This window comes from Chlamydotis macqueenii, chromosome 3 (genome assembly GCF_036417535.1).
Source record: "Chlamydotis macqueenii isolate bChlMac1 chromosome 3, bChlMac1.mat, whole genome shotgun sequence".
Lineage (NCBI taxonomy): Eukaryota > Metazoa > Chordata > Aves > Otidiformes > Otididae > Chlamydotis > Chlamydotis macqueenii.
In genome coordinates, this window is record NC_141558.1 from 69,423,849 (window position 1) to 69,440,304 (window position 16,456).

The 16,456-nt window shown below is 40.3% G+C and overlaps 1 protein-coding gene across 2 annotated transcripts in view; it reads left to right on the plus strand.

Moving 5' to 3' along the window:
• FSHR (follicle stimulating hormone receptor) overlaps positions 1-16,456 on the plus strand; it is an 85,667-nt gene that overhangs the window by 44,976 nt on the left and 24,235 nt on the right. The window contains exons 3-4 of one of the 2 annotated variants that reach the window (XM_086743970.1): positions 11,444-11,518; positions 11,902-11,976. In XM_086743970.1, coding sequence (XP_086600096.1) covers positions 11,444-11,518; positions 11,902-11,976 — 150 coding nt within the window. The remainder of the gene's footprint in view (positions 1-11,443; positions 11,519-11,901; positions 11,977-16,456) is intronic. The other variant, XM_086743971.1, reaches the window with a different exon arrangement.

The window sequence follows — 16,456 nt, forward strand, 5'->3', positions numbered from 1 at the left end:
TGTTACTGAATCTCAGTAGACTTTTCAAAAAATCTATACAGCTTACTCCAGCACTGACCTCGTCTAATAGTATTGATTGTTAGTAACTGAGGGCTAATTAGGAAGCAAGTTGCTATGGTAATTTTTGAGTCATACATATAAAGAGAAAATACTGCTAAAATCACTAGTGCATGGTAGCTATTAGCATAGTTAAACAAATTAAAAAATATAATTCATTCAGATTTATTCTGGAATTCAAATGAAGACACAATGTGCAACAAGGAAGTTTTTTCCCTTGCTGCCATATTTTCCTCTTTCGTAGTCATTTTGTTCTTTTCTTTGTCTTTTGAATGAGTTACGCATAATTTTAGGAATACAAGACAAAGTAGACTTTGGCTTGTTCTCCACCCCTCCACCCGCAGCGCACACAAAATATGCCACAACAAGCTTCATGTGACAGGAGAATGACTCAGTCAGAAGGTAACAGGACTTGGGACCCCCCAAACTTCTAGGTCACTTGTTCATATGCAGTCCGCATGTGTGGGATGAATGGTTTATTTTCACATGGCTAGGCTAATGGCTTGCATACTATGAGATTATGATCTCAGCCTGTGCCCTCAGAAGACGGTGATTCATCGCAAGCTAGGACTGCTGCAGCTGGCTTTCAGCAGCAGCCTCTTTTGGCCAGACTTTGAAATGGCTCTGCGGCAGAGCTGGTGTCTCAGTGGGTGACCAGGCTCCACTGTGGGGCACTGCGGGAAGGGTGGATTGCTTTGGCTGTGCTGAGCCTTATCTGTAGATTTTGCCAGTCACGTCTAACAGAGTCTTTTCACCTTATTTTTAGCTAATGTGACCCAAAGGAAAACCAAGGGCATTCTTCCCTGTTTCATGGGGTCTTCTTTCCCCTCCTTTGGCACCGTACTAACTACTCATGTCATGCACAAATCTTAGCTCTCCTAACCAGTCTCCATCTGCACGTCTTTAAGGAGGAGGAGGATTTAAGAGCATGCATCCTGTTGCTACCCTTCTGGACAGTTTGAATGATGAGGCAAAATATATCCAGCAGAGCCACAGGACTGGGTGGGAGATAGGAGTGTACTGAGTTCATGTCATATCCAAGTGAATATGAGTTTCTCTGCTCCTCTCAGTCCTCACTGGATGAATGTCCTTAAATTGACTTTAGCAGAACATAAAGAAAAAAGTGAGCAGAAACACAGCCACTGTGTAGCATGAATCTCTTTTAACAGGTCTCATAAATAAATGGAGTATTATCTCTATGGCTTTTTGGGACTGAACGCTCACAGAGTTGCATTCATTTAGCTGAAAATAAGATATAAAATTGATTACTAAGAAGTGTGTGCCACTTAAAAGAAAAAAAAAACACCAAAAGATTAAATGTATGTTTAAATTGATTAAGAGTCAATCAGAGTAAAATTACTCCAACAATGAAACTGAAACATCTGATTTGGGGCTTTGCCTGGTCCTCAAGTTAAATACGTGCCATGGTAGAGACAAATCCTGAGCCTGCCATTTTGAAGTATCCACTTTGTGTTACCTGTAATTTTGCCCCCAAGGCAAACACAAATTAAAAGCCCTTGTACTTGTAGCTGCCGCCTAGTCTGCCCTCACCGAAGGCTTCCAGCTGGACATGGGGCACAAGGGATTCACCTGGGGCATTTCTTAATGAAAGCCATCCTGCAGACCATCTTAAAACTAATGAAAAGAACGTAATGAAACCCTATTACCTTTGTGTAGAAGAATGAGGTGTGTGATGCTACTGCTGGTTGCTTTCTGTTTGCTGTACCTTTCTGCACATTAAAAAAATGCACTTGCGTCCAGGGATCCAGCCCAAATCCTTAGGGATTTGGGTAACTTCAAGATAGAACATCTTTCAGAGGGAACTCTGAGCATGTTCTTTAATATGTGTTATATTTGTTTTTTCATTTTCCTGATAAAATAATCCAAAAATACATGTTTTGTTTCCAGTCTGAGAGAAGAAACAATATAGCAGTTGCCTTTTAGTTTTTAATTTGGTCTTTAACATACACGAAACATTCCTTTAAATCTGAAAACTAAATTGCTCTCACAGGATTGCCTTCAACTTTGTGTACTTCTGTGTCCTTTTGTGTATTGAGCTGTGTGTTTTCTAGAGACAATACTTATTTAAATTTACAGGAAAATATGCACTCCTCTAAAATGTAGAATGTTCATGTAAATACAGATAAAATATATTAAAAACAATGGATTTCCATTCCTTCTGCTGTAGAGTCTGCAATCTCCTTCAGTTTCAACTAAAGCAATGATAGTAATCAGAAATTATTGATTTAATTTTTTATTATTATTATTATTATTATTATTTAAGTGTATTTAATTAACATGACTTTTCCAAATGGTAATTTTTGTGGTTTGGAATCTCTTCAGGATGTTTTCTTTTTCTCTTTCAGCAGCATTTTTTCAAAGTGTTTTACTGGAAACAAAAAAGGTTTTGCCAGGCTTGTGCTCTGTGAAAACACTGTAAGTTCCAGTTTATTTACATCAATACAGGAAGCCAGACAGAAAAATATCCTAAGTATATGCAATGCAATACAGCTAAGGAATAGACACAGCAACTTCTAAGGAAAACATCACTTTTTTTATTCAAATAATTTTTCTTGTTCAGCCTCCTCCTTTAAGCACTGTGACTGGTGAGGAATATCCTTCTTACTTTGCCCTTGATGAAGAAGGAAGAACTACCTCAGATAAGGGGTTTTTTGCATCATCTCTAGCTTCAGCTTCTTCCTCTGTCCCCAGTTAGATGTGACCCCGGATAGTGTTGGGGGAGAAGGGCTCCCAGGGACATCAAAGTGCCCTTAGATAGGAGAAGTAAGTTGTTCCCAAGTGGCCAGGAACTGCCTTGGGTTCTCAAGTGTTTTGGCCCATTCTTGCAGAGGCTTCTCTGAGGGAATCAGTACTGAGGCCTCTGCATCAAAGGGCTGAGTCCAGTCCGAGGACTCTTTTGTTAAAGCACTGCCACAGCAGATGGTAGTGGGAAGTCTTTGTTTGTCTGGGGTTTCTACAAGCCTGAGTTGCACAGCACAGTTCTGGCAGAAGCCCTTTGTAGAATACATGAGCAATCTCCTTGTAAATGGGGTTAGATGTGCAGAAAGGCTGCTGCTCGCTGATATTAGTGAGTAAGTGCCTGTTGTGATTCAGCTCTAGTCACCATATTGTGCGGTCATGGGTCTATTATTTTCATGTTATTAGAAAAGTGTGTGTATACACACACAAATGTAGAAACATATTAATATATTGAATTTTGCCCCAAGCTTTATGGTATGTTCCCTTCCCCCTATTAAGACTTTCTTATCTATGTGCAGTCTTACAGTGTTTGCTGATGAAGAAGGTTATTTGTGTCAGGGAAACTCAGGTGGCAGCGTGATTTTCCAGGGTTTTGTAGTGGAGAGCTGTTCAGTTATTTGTCAAATAAGATTCTAGATGTATTGAATCAGCCTCCTCTCTGCTGCTATCAGCATCTTGGCAAAAGGGTTAGGGATTGTATGTATTTCCTTTGTTTGTATGGTATGTCATCTTTGCATCCTCCAACACAGAACCTGCAGATTTGAGCTTAATGTTTTGGGGTTTTTTTCTGCTTATGATAGCACACTATTGCAATCAGATAAATAACCCTCTTTGCACACGTGTTTCTTAAAGCTTTTGACTTGGTAGATTCTTGCTGGTGCTTGTGTTTTCTCTAGCAGTCTGCCACAAGGCAGAGGTACAGTTTTAACTTTGGAAGCGTAAAAGAAGATCCCTTTCCCAGCTAGATTATATCTAAGCACCCCAATCATGCAAATATTTGTGCAGTAGGGTCTTGGCTGAGCCTGGAGCCAAAGCTCAGGGATAAGAGTTTGAAGGGTCAAGGCCTCAGTTACACACACACCCCACAAGAACAGTAAGTGATTGTATTGGAAGGGAAAATGAATGCAAGTAGAAAAGAAGGCAGAAGGAAATATCTCTGCTGGTAAAAGGTATTTCACAAGCAGTCTGTACAGTGAATGAGACAATACGACATTGAATGAGACAAACCTAAATCCCTTCAGGAGGACATTTGAAAGATGTAGAGGATGGTATTAGTAGCTGGAATATAATGTCTGTATTTGTAATTGTGTTTAACACTAGGCAATGCTAATATTTTTCTCATGATGGGTCAAGTTGTGGAGATTTATTTTCAGTGAAGTGGATGTAACATACTGCATGATTTGCTCTGGTGAATACTCAGAGTCTTCTCATAAGCCAGACCTAAGGAGTAAAAGAAGTTTTTTTTCAAATTTTCCCTCTTAGCTGAAAAGTTTAATTGTGCATATCTGAGGCACTTGCTATTCTGGATCTTCCCATTTCTGTAATGCATTGGAGTTAGTAATGAACTGTCCTCCAGAGGCTTCCCTTGTGCACGTGTGCTTCCTTATAGCATTTCAAAACTCTCTGTCAAAGTGTCTGGGAACGTCTGCTTTCAGGGTGATCTTTTTGGAAAGGCTGTCACCAGACTTTTGGTCCTGAAAGGCACATGTACTCCCAATCCAAGACAGCCTGCCTATTGATTTTCCCCAAAAATTAATTTGAATTGTGCTTTGTCCCAGGAAGGGTATTTGGGTCAGGCAGGATTCGGTCTTGTCTGGAGCGAAGGTTCCCATTTCCTTGTTCAGCCGCTCTCCTGAGTGATTATCCCAAATAGAATCTTCTTATCTGCCCAAGTCATCTTAATAAAACTATTCATCATTAGCTGGCTATCAAAGCCACGAGAGAAGTAATAAAAGATAAGTGGCTATAAATGCTGCTAGCCCATTTCAGTGGAAGGAGTTATGAAGTGGGCATGAAGCTTTTGTCACCATCTCTGAGCGAGGAGGTCCCTTCCTCAGCTGAACAACCATCTTTGCCTGCATGCACGGTCTCAAGATCCTCTGGAGCCCATCACGTCTGAGAAAGGAGTGTGATTGCTAGAGTAAGTGTTTTAATTTGAGAATTAAAAGCTTTCATAGTAAAAGGTAAAATTTAGTGATGCTCGAATGCAGGGGGCAGCAGATATGTCTGCCCCAGCGGCTGCAGGGCACCGAGTCATAAACCCAATCTCATTGGGCTGCCTGCATGGAGCCAATGTTTCTGTGGAAAACTGTTTTTTCCTCCGAAGACCCAGTCCTTGCTTGTTTGACTTTACAAATCTTCACGCATTTTCAGCTTTGCTGGCAATAAACTAAAACTAGTATAATATATCCCCCTAGTGCTAGAGTATGAGGAGATATCTATCCTCTCAAACTGTACTGATTATAAAATCAATTCTTATAATGATATGGCTTCTGCTGTTGGATCCGGTCGTTATCAGTTCCAATTCTGCAGACTAATCGTGTGCTTTTTCAGATTACAGAGACCAATTTAAAACTGTTACATGGACAATTAATTTGATGCAACCAAACTCTCAACAGACTTTCATCTGGATTGCTGGCATGGTGCTAAAGCACCGATAGAAATAAAATTCCCTTTGCTTCTGTCTGCTGTGCGGAAATTTGCATTTTATTTTTCCCATGCCTGCATTGATTTATTTGAGAATATGGTGTCATGTCCTTTGGAGAAGGCAGGAAGACACAGTATTGGTGCCTCCTAATAATCTCCTTCAAAGACTTATGTGTGAACTATTTTGTTTTAAGTGTGAAATCACTATTAATACTCAGTTGGTTAAACGAGTATCCCACTTACTTAGTCAGATCAGTACAATATGTGTGTATATCTTCAGCTAAGTAAAGAGATGATGGGAAGAGTCAGTGTTTGAATTCATCTTTTAAATGTCAATAACTGCTAAGATATATTAGCCTGTAACTCCCTGATGTTCAATAAATCATCGTAGGGAGACAAGTTTTTCATGCTCACAAGGAAAGTGGCAGAAGAAAGTGTCAACTATCTATTTTTGAAAGGTCAAAAGTCTCTAATACTTTTAAGAAAAATAGCTTTTCTTTTGTAACCCGTTTAAATCAATGTAGTAGCATTCTGCTGTCACTTTAGAGGGAAGTTTTCAAAAGATTTCAAACTAGCTTTTTCTGATCAGACTGAAAGAAATAAGAGCTCCTCCATCTAGCACATGGAGACAGAGGTAGCCAGGTGTTTAATTTTTCAGTTCAGACACATTGCAGGCTGTTCACGGGGGTGCTCATCCAGTGAATCCTAGGTAGAATTGCCCATGTGACACCACACTACTGCGAATTCCTTCTTAAGCCTGACATAAATTTTAGCACCCTTCAAACCTCCAAGTAAAACTGACATGGCAAATTACTCTAAAGAGTATTTATATTTAAAGAAAGGAGGGGAAAGATAAAAATTTTGGGCCTTTGTTTTCCTTCCCTTTTCCCTTAAGTCAATGTAAAGCTATTGATTTGTTGCAGTACAGAGAGCCCAGTGAGGCCATCTGCTCTGGGAATTAGTACCTGATACCTCCAGTATTGCTGCTGATTGTAGGTGTCTATAGAGTGAAAAAAAAAAAGTTGTTCAGAGGAATCCACAGGATATTTATGCCACAAAAAAAAAAAAAAAAACAACTACCTCAAAGGCTGAGGATAAAAGGCCCAACTATGATGTATCACAGAAAATGAATATTAACAGATCAAGGATATGTACCTGCTCTGGAAGGGGATTTAAGGAAGCTGCAGGAGTTTGGAGGGAGTGGGTCACACCCAGCACTACAGAGGAGGGCAGTGTGGCTGGCAAGGGGGGAAATCCCCCCTTGACACCATGTACCATGTCCGTGGGCGAGGTGCATGCACCAAAGGAAGAAACTCGACACATAGGGTACGCCACTCTGCGTGGGAGATGAAACACAGAAATCCATAAATCCTACAGCCACCACGGTCATTGCACAGCTGAACTCACCGGTTGGGCACCAGTTACCCACGGTCATTCACTCTTTTGCTTCCAATCCTATGAGGTCTTTGTGCTCAAGAGCCTGTGTCACTGGGCACTGTGTAAGGGACTGATGCTGTGATCTGCCTCTAAGCTGGTCTTCTGCCATGCATGTGCTTTGCTCTTCTTTCGACACAAGTTTCTGCTTGGTCATCTAATGTTAAACTTCTGTATCTGTAGATATACACGCATACATACGTACTTTTTTTTTTTTAATAGGCACATTTTCTTGTAGTGGAAAAATGACCTTATCCCTGTGTGTATGCTCAGCTCTGATCCTGAAAGGAATTCTTATCATAAAAGACATATAAATGTCCAGTCTTTTATTCTTTCATTATTTTGAAATGTGAGACCACTTGGCTGCAAGACCATTAGTTTGTGAGTTTAATACATTCTTGCTTTTGCTATAAGATTTTGATTAGTCTAAGAGACTTTTTCTTTAAAGGACTACAAAGAAACTGCCATGAACTATAAATTCCTTGCTAACAGAATTGTTTAAAAGGCCATTTCAATGTATCTTGATTTTTAGCGGTTGTGTTTTGAGTACAGCTGGTTTGAAGAGGAATGCTTTCTATGCTTTGTGCTGGGCTCTGTCACAGATGTCATGAAGATGTACCCTCAGCCTTGCCTAACGGCAGCTTTGCAGGCAGGTTAAACCAAACCAAGACTGTGTTGCCACTAGGCAGCACCTTCCTTCTCCTCTTTGTTTTCCATCCCACTCCCTACTGTCAATGGCACTGGCTGTTCCACATGGAAATGCTACACACCAGTCAGTTGCTTGTTAATAGACAGCAGCAATCACAGTTTGCTAAATCAGTGGCAAATTAGAGGAAATTCCTTAGTCCTGTGATGTTGTCACACCTGAAAGTCTTACATTCTCTTTGAAGAAAAATAAAAACAGTTATTCTTTGTGCCTTTGTAAAACATTTTTACTGAATAGTTTTTCCTCTTTTAAGCTATGGTTACATAAACAATTTCCGCTTTTGAGAATCACTGATTATTTCAATAGAGCTGTGCATGCAGTGGGAACAAAGCTTTGGCAGACACCTAAGCACTTTGCAACCACTGGGTAGTTTGAGGTTTTGGAGGTTTGGCTTTTTTTAAGAAATTACCCCTGATTGTTTTGCATACCATCTATTCAAAGGCTTGCATGCATCAGAAATGATGATCCAATTGTCATCTGGATTTGCTGGGATAGCTAGCGGTAGAGCTAACAGTATCATTCATTACAAACAAACAATGTAATAACAATCCCATCTTCTCTCATGATGACATATAATAAGATATGCATTATGAGCAATCATCTGTTTGTGTGTATTTATACTGTAAGGCAAATCACTTGCACAAATACTAGCCAGCAATCCCCTTTTTCTGTTTGTAGCTGCTGTTGCAGGTATTATTTCCTCTCCTCTACAGAGGATCCGAGTCTGCTGAGTTGGTTGTTTGTACTTTTAATGACAGAGGTACCTGTATCCAAGATAGTGTTCTTTGGGTTTTCCGTGAGCAGAGTGTGCATTTTTTGCCAGATACAAATAAATTGTTCAGGCAAATTATGCAACCAAAACCCAGACTAGTGCTGCCTGTTGTTCACAGTGTGTGACTGATCTCCTAAAACTGAATGGTTGTTGTTTTTTTTAAAAAATTTATCCTTCTTATCTGAATGACGGCCTTAACAGGTATGTGGACACCCCAAAGGATAAGAATAGCAATGTTCTTCTGTCAGAAAGCAGCACTTCAGTGCTGTAAACTGGGATTCATCTGCAAAGAAAGATGATAAGTAAGGTCATCACCAACAGGATTTCCTGGAGAGAGTGTAGCAGGGAATGCACAGTTCATTGCAGGACACAGAGGGTCTTGTCCTTTTCCTTCACCACCTGCAATCCCCTCAACACAGAGGATGAAGCCCAACAGCAGAAGGGTTACTGCCTTCTGCCATTGACAAGTTTCCCTTTTGTTCCCTTTACTTGTCTTGAGAGGCCCATAACCACAACCACTGCAGCAGTTGTTTGCCTGAGCTGAAAGACAGCAAAAATAACTTTATTACTTGTTAAAAAAAAATACTACCACCTTTGTACACATGAATGGGAATATTAGAATGAAAGCCAAGTCATTCCTCAAATATCTGAAACTCACCTGTCATACAAGTGTTATTTAATTCTTTTAAAAAATTAATCTTTTAAAAACAGTTTAGAGATTCCTATCTTTTTACCTCTCTTTCACTCCTTCCTTAACCATGCATCCTCCAAGCCTTCCAAAGTGTCGTGGCCCACTCACACCCTACTTTAATCAGATCTGTATCTTCCATTTTCAAACTGAAAAAAAGCCCATAACCCATCTGACTCTTAGGAAGTCAAAACACTCTCCTAATGGAGAAACATTCCATTTTAAGCATTTCATTAAAAGAGGTGTATCGCCCAAGATGTTCCAAAGCTAGATAGCAGATTGGAAGATAAATTATTACCCTCAACAGCTCTGTCGGGTGAGGTCACTACTGTATTGTGGTTTCTTAATAAACTTTTTTCACCTGTATAAGGCCAACAAATCTGCAACACTTTTCCCTGAGCTGTTTAGTGGCATGAAATCTCTTCTGGCTAAATGGATTTGTTGGTATTAAATGTTCTGCTTTTTCTGTGATTTTTAGATTGTAGGGAATGGTAAATATACTGCTGACCGCCCAAAAAGAGCAGAAGCAAAACCAAATAGAATCTTAAAAGTCTGAGACACCTCCCATGTTGTTAAATCTTCTAGACTGTATTTAAGCAAGTACATTGTACTGCCGTATAAATACAGCATAGGGGGTGATTGCTTCTACCGTATATCTTAGAATGCATTATTTTTAAAGAAAACAGGAAGATAATAAAAGCTCTTTGAAACACAGCCTTCCAATTCAGCATCCTTTACAATGGCCATGTACCTTGCATGACTTGAAGGAATCCCAGCCTCAGTCAAAGGATTTTCTTGCTGCAGAAACCTAAATAATAAAGAGGAACATGTTCACATCTGAGCTGGTGGTTCAGCACTGCTAAACAAAATGCAGTTCTCATTGCACCCTACCGAACACCTATTGTCAGTCCTCATGTACTTTTATTTTCTTGTTCTCCAGACAGTTTAGACCTCCCAGAGCAAAGGACAGCCACATTTCTTCTGTAAAAAAAAAATTGAGGAAACAGGAGAGAGACCTTCTTATTAAACTAAAAAATATCAAATCACTGAGGCGTTTTTTAAAGCAGAAAAGGTCAGATGAACAACTTATCTTCTTTTGCAAGGCTTTTGTTTGTCTTATATGGGCAGGTAATTTGTCCGGTACGGTTCAGTTGTTAGTCAGAAGAAAGGGGAATACTTTTTATATTACTTGTAATAATTTTAGTGATTATTTTTTCTGACTGTGCACCTATCGTTACGATCTATTGTTTAACCTCAGGCCTGTTCAAATCTATTTGCAGCCATCGTAATTTCAAAAGAACAAGATATTCAGGAACAAGTGCCAGACAGTTTACCATCGGACTATTTATCCAAGGTTTCATTCCAAAGATGTGCACAGTTTCCTTGCTATTAAAATCCTATGGACCGTCACACTATCACCCAATTATATCTGTTTTACACATTTTACTTTCTACAGCTGACCTCAGCCTAGGAAACAGCATTTTTGCAACATTTCCAAAAATGGCAGTGGGGAATCTTTTGGCATAGCTGCCTTTACCTTGACTTTCCTGGTCACTGCCAGCATCAGGGATGTAATTGGAACAGGCTGCACTGCAGTAATTCCCACTTGATTCACCAGGAGAGCTCCTAAACTCTAAATTACACTAGAGCCTGAGCCATCTCTTTTCCATCCCACAGATTAAGGAAGCAAAGAAATACATACTCTAGACCAGCAGGAGATGCATTCTGGTGTGTTGATAACAGAAAACCATCAATTTCTGTTCTGCAGTTTTGTGGCTGTAAGTGGGCATTAACTGTGTACAGACAAGATCAAATATGATTTCTCCAACATTTGGAAGACTTCTTCATGTCTGTGCGCTCTAGCTCCTGTTAATAAGGATGTGTCTGCTAATGACTTAATATTAAACTCTGTAGTTTACATTGGGTCAAGACAATAGCATGTCCTGCTGCTGAGGTTGTGTCATATTTCTTGAGAACTTTTTAGCTGTCTTTATTTCAGTGATCTTTCACCCCTTTCATTCTTTTCTTCACCATGTTAAAATATTTAATTAAATTTCTATCAGTAATTAGTGATGTCAGAGATCCAGTAGCCCATGAAGGACAGGTCCTGACTTCTAATGCCCAGGGAATGGTGACAGCAGGAGGTGCAAGACTGCCATTACAGATACAAACCTTCAGCCTCAGAAGATGTCTGTTCCTGACTCTTGGTGTTTGCCTTGGTAGATCATCAGTGTTTCTGGAGTCTGTTTTGTGATCTAATATCCACCTCATTTTTAAAACTCATCAGTAATCTAGGAAGAAGTTCCTTGTGATTTTTTCACTTGTCCATTCTCTGCTTCACCATGACTTGAAATATCTTTACTTTTACATTATTTTTCAGAGAGATCTCACAGAATGATGCCTTGGAGGTCATAGAAGCAAATGTGTTTTCCAACCTTCCCAAACTACACGAAATGTAAGTTATGAGCAATCTAAATTCAAAGGAGACAATTATAAAGATTCATTATAGGCAAGTATCAAAGTTTTTGCAGCTTGGTTCAGGTAAGCTCTGAAGACTTCATAGAGATACAGGAACATTTGAAATCTCCCTTTGTCTTTTCGATCTTCTCATTTAACTCTCCCTTTCTCTCCTGGTCAGCCTGAAATGTATCTCAAACCACTGTCGATATCAAGATGTGGTGGAGTCTGCCATTCTGTAGTTGGTTGCTCTTTGAAACTATGCAGATCCTCTAATATCAAAAAGAAAATCTCAGCGTATAGTACGACTATATCACAGGTCTAGCACAAATATTTTAACATTTGATATATTTCCTCTGATGTCTCATTTTCTTTTTGCAGAAGAATTGAGAAGGCCAACAACCTCGTGTACATTGATAAAGATGCCTTCCAGCACCTTCCGAGCCTCAGATATTTGTAAGATCTTTTGCTCTTTGCAAGTGCTGTCGTCATTTTGAATGATACAGATGTGTTTCTGTCCAACTCATGCTGAGCACTTTTGATGATAAGATAGGATAATGCCCTCTCCTTGCTATTAGTTCCACATTGTCAATCCACATTTTCACCCCTAGTTCTCAGAAAAGTTGAATACCTTCCATGGAGTAATCCCACACACAAGATCCTTGAGCCTTTCTAAGCAACAGGTTGAAACTGAGTGATGAGAAAAGGAGCTGGGCCTTTTTCATGTCTATAAAAACAGGTTTAGGTTGAAATTCCTCTTGAGATCTTTGAGACAAAATCTCTCTCATCTGTGTTTGCTGTGGCTCTGCCTTCTGTTATACTTCATACACATGTTCTTAAGCATTCAAATTCTCTTTTCTTTAGCAATAGCTATGCTATAGCAATGGTTTTCATTAACATTTGATGTGAGATGATTAAAACCTTAAAATACAAACCTATTGATGTATGGTATAACTTTATTTAATTAGCCAGCCTCATCAAGAATGCCATTTGCACAACTGCGGCTGCCACATCTGCTCCCATGGGATTGCCATCAAAATTCAGTGATAATTGAATCCATGCTTAAAATATACAGTTACCCAAAAAGATTTTCACAGCTTTTAGCGCATGATCTTATCATGACTAATAATCTCTCCTCTGCATTAAAACCCCAATGAAGTCCAATTAACTCCATTTAACAGTAATTGTTTTTAACGGCCATAGTTTAAATAAGCCCCCACTGTGCTCTTTGCTGAACAATGGTATATGCACCCAGCAGGATATTAACTTAACTTTTGAGTGTCCATCCACCTAAGCACATATATCCAGTCTTGCTTTCCTGACTTATACAAGAAACCTTACTCATACAAGAAGCTTCATTTTCCTTACTCATTGAAGAAGCCTGATCACGATTCCTGCATTTGAGTACATAAGAGCAAGTGCTTAATTGTCTGGTTAGATATTTCTTAAAGACAGCATGAAATTGGGTCAGTGGTCTAATGAGCATAGCTCCTAGTAAGCTAACGAGTGTTTAAAGTCTCTGAAAATCACTAGTATCTCATGGGTTCTGGGCTCAAAAATGCCAAGAGGCATTGCTTTGAATTTGAACTTTATGATTTGAGATTTAAGATTTGGACCTTAAGAGATAAGGTGTATTTAGCACTACACGAACCATTATAGTTTAAACCCTCATTGAACTGGAATATGTGGTTAGAGTTGCAATAGGATTGTTGCTTTCCCCAGTATTTTGAACAATATCTGCTTTATTAAATTCTCCAAGCACCTGGATAAACTTTAACTTTTGTATGTGCATAACCAAAACACAGATTTTCTCTTGACAGTAGGGAAATAAAGCGTTAAGTTTGCATTGTCATGAGGAGAAATAATTTGCTTTTTTTCCTTTCATTTCAAGCCTGAATCATTCAGCAACGACTGCTGTCTTTAAGTAATTCTGGCTACCTATGAACGAAAACACAGCATTTCTTTATCCCATGTAAAATCTCCAGAACAAGTTGCTATGGGTAGTACAGTTGTCAGGTGTATGGATGGGTAGAAAGAATGAGAAAATATATTTTTTAAGGTTCTCTCTCTTGTGGGCATACAGGACTGGAAGAGACTGTCCAAGCTACTATATCCCATTTCTTACTCTCTCCACTCCATGTATCCCATTAATTAAGTACTTTATTGACATTCTTGATGCTCTCTCCTGTTCCTTGCTTTCTCTCTTTTTTTCCAGGGGAGGTTTTTCCAGAAACTCAATGATTTGGTGACTAGAAAATTTCCTCTAATATTATTCATGGCCACTTAGTTCACATTCATTCTTGTGCTAAAGCTTTTAGCTAATTTAATTTGATAAAATCCATCTTTGGTGTTTACTCCACTATAGGATTTATGCTGCATCCCCTCTGTGCCTTCATTTTAGGAGGCAAAAAACCCCTCTCTTGTATGACTATAAATAGTACAAAAGGTGCAGGCTTCATGGCTCTGAGCGCCTGAACAGAGGAATGTGTCTTTTGTGCTAATGACAAGGTTTGAGGTAGCTCTGCTGTGAGCATAAATCAGCGCAGCACCTTTGGCTTCAGTGAAGCTACATCAATTCACACCACAGGGCTCAGGAGCAGGACCTGAAGTCCCTGTAGGAGCTTCCCTGTAGCAGTGAGCTGGGTGTGATGCTATTATATCATACTCAGGTCACTCTCTCTACATACAGTCATAGCTTCGTCCTCTCTCTTGGCACATTTCTGCAGGAAAGACTGCCATTTTCTCCATCCCCTTGTTTCACTCACTGGTGCTTGCCCCTTAGAAACTCCCCTGTGAGAAGACATAGAGTTTTACTGTGTGAAAGAATAGGACTGTTAATTTAATGAGAAAACAGAAACTTTGATGGAAGGCTGCAAAATGGCAGCTGGTAAAGGTAACCCAGTCCTGGTATTCACCTTCTTGTGACATAAGCGGAAGGGTCAATTAGTGAAAGTATAAGGCAAGATGCTGAGCGAAGTTAATGGATTGATGGGTTTTGTGCTTAGTTTTTGTCTTTTTTGTTGTGGTGGGGTTTTTTTACACGATTCAGAAGTAAAAGATTGTAAACGTGGGACAAGTTAAAAATAATTCAGAAGAGAGTTAAGCATCTATGCGGCTAGCAATGCTATCAACAGCTATTTCATAGAATCATAGGATAATTTGGCTTGGAAGGGACCTTTAAAGATCTAGTTAACCACCCTGCAAGGAGCAGGGACATCTTCAGCTAGATCAGGTTGCTTAGAGCCCCGTCCAGCTTGGCCTTGAATGTTTCCAGGGATGGGGCAACCGCCACCTCTCTGGGAAGCCTGTTGCAATGTTTCACCACCCTCATTGTAAAAAAACTTTTTCCTTGTATCTAGTTTAAATCTACCCTCTTTTAGTTTAAAACCATTACCTCTTGTCTTATCACAATGGGCACTGCTAAAGAGTTTCTCCCTGTCTTTCCTATAAGCCCCCTTTAGGTACTAGAAGACCACTATAAGGTCCCCCCAGAGCCTCCTCTTCTCCAGACTGAACAGCCTGTCCTCATAGGAGAAGTGCTCTAGCCCTCTGATCATCTTCACGTCCCTCCTCTGGACTCACTCCAACAGGTCCATGTTGGAGGCTCCAGAGCTGGGTGCAGTACTCCAGGTGGGGTCTCATGAGAGCAGAGTAGAGGGGCAGAATCACCTCCTTCAACCTACTGGCCACGCTTATTTTGAATGCAGCCCAGGATATGGTTAGCTTTCTAGGATGTAGGCATGCATTGCCAGCTCATGTTGAGCTTCTCATCCACCGTATCCCCAAGTCCTTCTCCTCAGGGCTACTTTTGATCTATTCTCTGCCCAGCCTGTGTTTGTGCTTGGGACTGTGCTGACCCATGTGCAGGACCTTGCCCGTGGCCTTCTTGAACTTCATGAGGTTTGCATTGCCCAACCTCTTAAGCCTGTCAAGGTCCCTCTGCATTGTCAACCGCACCACACAGCTTGGTGTCATCAGCAAACTCCCAGTGTCACCAATAGAGATGTTAAACAGCGCCGGTCCCAATATCAAACCCTGAGGAATGCTACTCATCACCGGTCTCCACTTGGACATCAAGCCATTGACCGCAACTCTTTGAGTGCAGCCATCCAGCCAATTCCTTATCCACCAAGTGGTCCATCCATCAAATCCATGTCTCTACAGTTTAGAGACAGGGATATTGTGCAGCAAAGTGTCAAATGCTTTGCACAAGTCCAGGTAGAAATGATAAATTTTATTTCATTTGAGAAATGATAAAAATGTTAAGGCCATAAAGGGAAACTGACAAACCTTTGTATATCACACCCAAATTCTCCCATTAACTGCTGCAACCTAGGAAGGAATAGCAAGTGATTTCACAAATATCTTGTCACAAAACAGATTATGAGATTCTGTCCAGCCATACACAAGGCTACAGGTAAGTTAAAAAGCAAACCTGATGCTGGTCCCACTGGGACATACTTCTGTTACTCCTGTGGCGTATCTTCTCTCCAGCTGGGGTCCATGCCAACTTCCCAAATAGTCCACACAGAGGCAGCAGAGCTGGAGAAGGAGACGTCTGCTCAGAGAGGTCCTTGGCCCAGCCTTCTGCTACAGACTCTGCTGTAGGCCTCTGTAGCCTTTCCTGGTTTCACCCACCAGTCAGGCCAGCTCGCACAGGCACCCCTGTATCTCGGTGTAAAGAGGTATAGCAAGACCCAGCTGCAATGATTTTGCCAAAGCAGGCAGACTCGGGTACTTGCTCGTTGTAGTTCTTCTGAAGTTTCTGCTGGTTGTGATTGTTCTGAAGATTCCAGCCACAGTGGCACTCTGGCAGGGTACGAGACGCATGGTCTGATTCCTCATGACAGTGCTATGGCTGTGACAAAACTGTTAAAACACAGTTCAGAAACTCTCACAGAAAAATATGTATTTACTGGCAGTTTTCATAAAAAAG